Raw genomic sequence first — 8285 nt, forward strand, 5'->3', positions numbered from 1 at the left:
AATTTAAAACTTGTTAGCATACATTTAGAATTAATACAAAATAAAAAAGAAATACAAAACTTGCCATACAAAGTGAGATTGAAATACAAAATGATATTGAAATACAAAGTGAGCACAAAAAATTTAAAACTTGTTAGCATACATTTAGAATTAATACAAAATAAAAAAGAAATACAAAATTTGTTGGCATACAAAGTGAGATTGAAATACAAAATGATATTGAAATACAAAGTGAGCACAAAAAAAATACCAAACTTGTTGGCATATAGTTAGAATGAATACAAAAAAAATAATACAAAATTGTAGGAAGCCTAATTTAGAATAGCATACAAAATTCTGTAAAACTATTTATCTATTGTCCTATAAATATAATACAAAATTAAACATATACATAATTTGAAATGAATACCACCTACAAAATAAATACAAGTTACACCTAAAAAACTCAAATTTTTAGCAAGATACCACATGAATTTTGTAATGAATACAAAATGCAACAGACAATAAAAACAGTAAAGAATACAATTTGATAGTTTAGATACAAAATGCAACATGCCATAAAGTTATTTTTCATCACTTTAATATTCAACAATTTCATAAACTTCCCAAATATTGACATTCGAAAATGACACTTCTTCACCCGACACTTCTTTCAGATCCAATTCAATACGTTTGAACGATTTATCCTAATATTGGCACTTAAAAAATGGCACTTCTTCACCTGGTAATTCTTCCAGATCCAGATCCAACATACAAAGCATACAAAATATTTTTGTATCTCAATACTTCGACAAAGGTTGAAAATCTTTTGAATAATTTCTAAGATTTCTTAAAAAAATGGAGGATTTTGATTTTAAAAAGGCAAGGTTTAAGTTACTTGAGGATATAGAATAATGAAAGAAATCTTAAGAAAGAGAAATGATAGAATTTGGGTAAAAAATTTAGAGACTGAAAAGTGGGTAATGGAGTCTTCATGGGCCCAATTTGAGAAATAAAAGGAAGATAAATGAACTATATTAGGATACACTTTATTTGTTAAAATATTGACATTTTGACATTTTTAATAATTATTTTAAAGTATAGCTGTTTTTAATAATTATGTTAATAATTTTGACTAGTTAGCTAATTTTCCCATAAGGGATACGAAGTGGAAATTGCAACAAAACGAATAGTTAATAGCTTAATCTTTATTTTGTTTGTACTACAATATAGATTAAATTATTTTTCTTGGCACCATTTCGATCTAGTCTAATAGATCAGTATAAGATCAACAAAAGAGAAGAGGTGAAATTGAAAAGACTAGCGAGGTAGAATTCTTTTTCTCTTTAATAGTGTCGCACGATGAAGACATAAAAGTGCTAGACCCGATTTATACACGGACGGTTGAAAAATGATACAACTTAGGACCAATTTTGATTCTTTTTTTCATCAAAAATAAATCGAATTTGAAATTTAATAGATAAGAAGAAAATGTTTGTTTGATTACGTAGTTTAAAAAAAAAAGGAAAAACTATCTTATTAGACATACGTTCTTACCATATCTATTAACTCTATATATACTTTCAAATAATTATGTATTTTACCATTAATTAAGAGTTTTCTATCATATATTGAGGAAAATACATTTAGATATATGTAGTTTTGCTACCAGATACACTAAAATAGGGAAAGAGGCGAGGGAGATAGTCATTTATCCCAGATACATGCGAGTCACACTAGATACACGTTACAGTTCGCATGTATTTAGGATATCATCTACATAGGAGAGTGGTGAGCGAGATGGGAGGAAGATTTGTGTATGTATCGCAGATACATGTAAATCCACTTTGATACAATAAATCACAACTAATTTTGACCACATATATCCCAAAATACATGTATCTAGACGTATCTGAACACACCAAAATCTAATAAAATTCATAATATTGTAAACTAAAGTATACTTAAGTAATTCGCTCCTAAACTTATGAAATTTCTTTATTTTGGGAATTGCTTGTATCCAATGAAATCCAGCAGAAGTGCCAAACAGGCCAAGTCTATGAAGTATCTAAGAGGAATACATAATTGGGCCTGTTATCTGGATCTACTTGGGCTTGGGTCTTAGCTAATACATGCAGAAATCAATATGGGCCCGTATAAATTGAAATCGTTTTCTATTTACAAAAATTGAACCGACAATGAATAAACCCGAATAACATAACGGATGCCAAGGGCGAAAATTTGTTCCCGCGACCCTTTTGAGAGTTGCTCGAAAATGCTTCAGATTTCGTAAGTTTTTTTTTTTTCTTTCAAAAACGCCATTGAAGGTTGTCTCGAAGTATCGATAGATTTCGCTTTCTTTAATATTAGGGTTTAAACAACTGTGGAGTTTTCAGTTTCTCTTTGAAACAATTGTATATTGAAATAGTTGCTTATGTTGGGAGAATATGAAACATGGACTGTAGTAATGAATCTTTGAGGGTTGACATGGGGGTAATAGTAGGAGGAAGTGGAGATACTACAAGTTGTATGAGTGGTTTGAAAAGTGAATCGGGTTATAATTGCAATCAGTGTTTAAATCTGGAAGAAAAGATCAAGACAATCGAATGTAATTGTTCCGATTTGCGGCAGGGGATTGAACAGGAGAGAAATGAGTTTAAATTGCTTGAAGGTAAGATTGAGGTGTTGAAGAGAAGGAATCAAGAGTTGGAAGAGCAGATTCGTCGAATAGAGAGTAACGGCAGTAATGAGGAGGAAGAGAGGGTTTTGCAATTGATGATCGAGAACAGTGTATTGGAATGCGAGAAAAAGAAGGCTGAAAGTGATGTTGAGTATTGGAAATCCAAGTGTAACGAGCTACAGTTGACAGTGGCTGAATTGGGAAAAAAGTTGGATGCAAAAGAAGGAGATACAACTTCAACTAGACTACATCAAGTAAAGGGGCTGCAAGATGAATGTGATAATTTAACCCAGAAAATCCATCTGCAAGTAGTTGATGAAATGCAAAACAAGGATGGTTTAGATGCAAATCCTTTTTCCTCTCATGGAGAAATTGGATCTCTACTATCTCAAGATTCAGGTACTATCATTTTTTCTAACCAATTATTGTTGACAAGTTGTAGAAATCATGTTAGGAGTTTGAAGTTTCGGATTTTTTTTATATATAAAAGTTGTGTTAGTGTTGGTACGATGGCATTCGTTTGAAGTTTTGGATACTAGTTATAGTATACACATGTATATCTCACCTAATACTAGTTACTAAAAAATATATTTAAAATGATGTGAACCTCTTTCTTTAAATTTTAATATTTGTATTATTTTATTTATTTATTTTGTTTATCATAATTAAATATTAGGTATAAGGTTAAAATATTGATTTTAAAGTTAACGGTTAGGACTTTTAATATAGTTCAAATAAGAAAAGATTTAAAGAACAAAATTTGAGTCAATTTTAAAGTAATGACTAATGAGTATGGGGAGTTCTTACCTATTACAAATAAGTAAAATGTAATAGTTATAGCTTTAATAAATTTCAAAGTATATATTTTAATAGTTCTTTTCCCATATATTTTAGGAGGCCATTAGAAAACCTTCATTTTTTTTTTCCATATACGTAGTTACGAGTCTTCCCACGTACACAAGCAAAACTTTCCATATACTTAGGAGTCTTCCCAACTATTTTAGGATTCCTTCACATATACAACCTTTTCATATATTTATTATATAGTCAATATTCAATATTATAAAGATGATGAAATAATAATTTGAGAAAAATAGTAAAAAGATGATTTTGTTTACGGAAGACTCTGTCTTTAGCAAAATTTTATCAATCAACATCTTTTAGGACCTTCATAGTAATATAGATATTTTGCTTTAGAAAGAATTCTTTTACTTATTGCTTTTGATGGACAGGAAAGTCTTTAGCAAAAACTCCAATCTTACAAGCCAAGTTTGTGAGAGAAAACAAAGCTTTACTATCTGAAAGTGGCAATAACTGTGTTAACAAAGTGAGGAAGCGATTGACATTTGAAGAAGAAAGGGGGTCTAACAAGAGGATGGCTCCTTCTACACCAGCTGGTGAAAGTCCTGCAAAAGTTGTTGTTATTGACATAACTGAAAGTGATGATGAAAGAACTACTGGTCCTCCTTATACATCAATAATGGGAAGTGACTATGAAACTTCTGTGCCCCTCGGTACACCTCCCGTGCCAGGAATTGTTTGTAGTGTACCTTTCTATGGATCAGGGAGCACCTTGTCCAATGCTGAATTGCCTTCAAAGAATGATTCAAAGATGACAGTCATTGAGCAAGGTGAAGACAGTGACATGGTTTGCCATGATGAGGAGGCTTTATATGTTCCAACTCCAAAAAGAAGAAGAGCTTCAAACATAATTGCTAGTGATAGTGACAGTGATGATGATGATAAAGTTCCAATCTCCATGCTCAAAACTAGGCATTTTCGTGAAAAGAACTCTGATGATCATCCCAGAGGCAACTCAACTCAAACCGGTGATTCCGAGGATGAAGTCAGGAATTTGTCCCGTAGACGGCGCCTAGTGAAGCTAAGTCAATGTGCAGGGAAAAGTGGTGGTGGCAATGACATAGAAGAAGTGTCAGACAGTGAAGGAGAAAGCTTAGGTGGATTTATAGTTAGCAGCTCTGACATCTCTAACTCTGATGGTGCATTGCAAAGTAATTCTTCTGTAGCTGAAGATTCGATAACTGATTCAGAGTATGTATCAGAGAGTGATTCAGATTATGGTGAGATAATATCGAGAATTCGAAGGAACAAAGGTGATAAATTAGAGTGGGAGTTTGAGGGGGACATGCTTGCTGCCTTTGGTAAGGATCCTGAATTATGTATGAAGGCCGTTTGTGTTTTGTATAGGCAGCAAACATCTGAGGAGCAATGTAGTAAAGGAACAATAGTTCACAATCAAAGAGGTTTTAGCCACTGTGATGCCTTCAGGTATGTGCTTGAATGAGATGTGAATACTACATAATCTGTATATTGCAAAAATCATGCACATTACAGTCCTTAAGTGGTGTTGGTCTGGATGAACGGAAACTTATTTTAGCTCTACATGGCTAGTTCTACTATCTCCACTATGGCGTTAACTCTTTGTTTGTTGTAACTTCTCCAAGCTCATAGCCTACATGAGATAAAAAACGCATGATTAAAAATGTGTTGGCATAAACTTTTTTGTCAATGTTAGTAATTTTCCATCTCTTACAAAAAAAATTATAACCATGATGTTTGGGCCAGCTTGTGTGCCTCGACTAATTCCACAATGTATATGTTACCTCCTACCATCTACCATCACAGGTACCGGGTAGTCGGGTACAATTTGGATGTCTTATATATCTGGAATACTTTAGTTTAAAAAGAACATTGACTTATTATTGAATTTAAGGATGAATAATCTCCTCCTCTCGTAAATTGAGTTGTTAAGCATGATACACTTTGGTCGTAATTCCTTGATACCTTTGGTGCTGGACTGCATTTTGGGTGACCCGTGAATCTGTGATATAGACACATTTCATCGTATGACTGTATGACAGAAGGCCTCATCTGTCGAACTCCCATTTTTATTTGATTTTGAAATTCGGGGAAAGAGTGATAGAGCGTGAACTTACTATGGAAGAAAGTTGTCTCGAAAGACCTACAATTTCTTGGAATCAATGCAAACTTAGCTAAAGACATGGGACAAAGGAGGAAAAAGATCCATATGAATGTGATCTACTAGTTGGGATTAGGTTTTAGTCTTGTTAGAGGACTTCCAATATTATCATTATTAAATTTACCCTTCCCAGACCCCACTTGTGGAATTACACTAGGTATGTTGTTGTTGTTTGTTTACATATAGTTAACTTATTTTCACTTTTACTTTATTTGGAGTGATGATGAAATGGGTTTAGCCTAAACTGAGATAGAGAGAGAGAATTCATTTAGCCAACTCTAACTTGGTTGGGATTGAGGCGTAGTAGAGTTGTTGTTGTAGTAGATTTTACACTATTTGAAATCTGCAAGCAATTCAGAAATCCCAAGTGTAGGTCCTTGAACTATGGGGAACAAGTGAATTAAGTCCCAAGAAGAAGAGCACTTCTGCACTATTGAAGGCATTAAGGTCGTGATCCTTGGCTTTCCAACCACTTGTTAAGTAGAAAATTTTAAGATCTGAAGATAATCCAAGAGAAAGGTCTTGATCTTTGCATTCTCAAAAGGAAGTCGAGTTTGATCATGAGGTTTATCTTGTTCAAAAATTTGATGCTGGTTATTCGCATAATTTCAAGCTGTAGGTAATCGCTTGAATGACATATTTGGACTCTGTAACGTAAGTGTAGGATAGGCTTGTGAAGTCAATTTACAGATAAATTTGAGTACTCGAGGACCACCTATGACCTTGACTAAATACTCCAGTGAGTCTCACATAAGATCAAAACAATCTATTACCTATGATTGGGATTCCAAGACTGATACAGGCTTGTCTAAGATGTGATGGTTATTTCTGATGTAATTTGTTAAATGTCATGTAGAGATCATTCTTTAATGGTTGATGTTTCATTATGTATTTATCACTTGGTTTGACATTTCTGTAAGACATAGAAAAGAATCATGTAAATTCAGAGGGTTTGCTCGGCTTCTTCCAATAGAGTTCATAGTGTATAAGAGAAGGAAATTATTGCTGGGACAAATTATATACGTTAGTGCCAGGGAAACGTGGGATTGATGTTTTCTCTGCGAAAAGGATGACTGCAACAAAGGCAGCAAATCTGTAAAATATGGAAGTATTTAATGCTAAGCATTCGTTTGAAACATCTAAAAGTTATTCTTTTAACCAGAAAGGCATTTGAGCATTGATCCGAGTCTTTCACTTGCATCAAAACAATGCTGAATCTGAAATTTGTGTATGTTTGGGTGCTGATTTCATTAATTTACTGCCACATTACAGGGGAAGCACCTTGGCTGAATTTCTTACTGATGGAGATCCGCAAGGTGATATGATGAAGTCGGTGAAGGAATTGCAAGCTTATGATCCCAAGGGTATTGAACTGTGCACAACTTTGGCGACAAGATACTCTAAGCAGCTGTTTTCTATTTACAAAAACAAAGAGGATCCTTTTTTCTCAGCTCCTTGACATATATAGTATGTATGGTTTGTTTCCTTTTGCCCAAAATGATGGTCCAAAATCACTCTTCCTAACCTTGATATACATTACATCTTAGTATGTGTATAGTCAGTCCCTCTGTATATACAACCTAAATTGTAGGTGCTTTTGCTATCAAGAATTAACTATTACAACTTTTGAGCCTTAATCCCGAGAAAGTTGGGTGGGTTACTTGGATCCTCACTGACCATGTCACCGGTTTAAGCTTGCCTCGACCAATGAAAGATGTGCTGAAATATAGCAGCTGTTGGATGTTCTTTGGAGAGGAGCATGCTTGCTAGCATTATTAGATCATGAAGGTAACTTGGAAGATATGGATATGTGATTCTTGGTGGTTGAATTCTGATTAGAATGTTTAGTCTTATAATGCATAGCCTAACATTACAAGAAATAAATAATTGAATCTTGATTTTTGTCAAGTGGAAAAGTAAAATAATACTTTTATTTTTGGATAAATAAAAATGAATACATTAGTGGAGAAAGCAATGGCTAAAATTAAATGGAGATTGCTTCGATAGTTGCGGAGGCACGTAGCCTTTGTAGAACTTTGTGATCTTCCCATGCATATTATTTATTTTATAACATCCTTTCGATTGAACTCGATATAACTCATGAAAAAAAATCGTTGTTTACTCCTTGTTTTAATTTGTTCTCTCTCACGATTCCTCTCTTCGAGACATCGGAGTGAGAAAATAATTTTTTCATAAAGCGGAGAGCAGAATCAAGGAATAAAAAAATGGAGGTAAAAAAGGCAACAATTTCCCCTTCTACAATGGCCTATGATAATGTTTCTCCTAGCCTAGCTCCTGTTCCCACCAATGACGGTACACTTTTATTTAATTTCCTTTCTATTATTGCTTAAAATTTTGGATAAATAGTTTTTCGAGAAAAAAAAAGAGGAGGTTTTTTCATAAGAATTGTTTTTAACCAAATACCAAGGAAATCAAACATCTAGGGGGAAAAGATTTTTAAAGCCTATGAGACAAGTGTTTCGCCTTTTAAAGTGTTAATCACATGAAATTTTAATAGGTTAACAAGTCAGAAAGGCTTTGATGACTCGAGATTCATAATCAAAATGCCAACATTGTTCTATAGTCAAAGTTACGTTGTCATTTTGCATTCTAATGTCTTTTCAA

At 33.5% G+C, this 8285-nt stretch overlaps 1 protein-coding gene across 1 annotated transcript; it reads left to right on the forward strand.

The window, feature by feature from the left end:
* The first annotated feature begins 2188 nt into the window (after nucleotides 1-2188).
* Nucleotides 2189-7290, forward strand: LOC102588801 (uncharacterized). Its single transcript, XM_006350527.2, has 3 exons — nucleotides 2189-3058; nucleotides 3892-4948; nucleotides 6933-7290. Exons 1-3 carry the CDS (start codon nucleotides 2434-2436, stop codon nucleotides 7117-7119), a joined length of 1869 nt encoding a protein of 622 aa, XP_006350589.1. The 5' UTR covers nucleotides 2189-2433; the 3' UTR covers nucleotides 7120-7290.
* The last annotated feature ends 995 nt before the right edge of the window (nucleotides 7291-8285 follow it).

Source organism: Solanum tuberosum, unplaced genomic scaffold, assembly GCF_000226075.1.
Source record: "Solanum tuberosum cultivar DM 1-3 516 R44 unplaced genomic scaffold, SolTub_3.0 scf00126, whole genome shotgun sequence".
NCBI classification, from domain to species: Eukaryota; Viridiplantae; Streptophyta; class Magnoliopsida; order Solanales; family Solanaceae; genus Solanum; species Solanum tuberosum.

Excerpts from the sequence above, each read along its gene's own strand:
- LOC102588801 (XM_006350527.2), top strand. The coding sequence starts at position 2,434 with ATGGACTGTAGTAATGAATCTTTGAGGGTTGACATGGGGGTAATAGTA. Across the intron at positions 3,059-3,891 it reads TCTACTATCTCAAGATTCAG|GAAAGTCTTTAGCAAAAACT; the intron begins GTACTATCATTT and ends TTTGATGGACAG. Across the intron at positions 4,949-6,932 it reads AGCCACTGTGATGCCTTCAG|GGGAAGCACCTTGGCTGAAT; the intron begins GTATGTGCTTGA and ends GCCACATTACAG.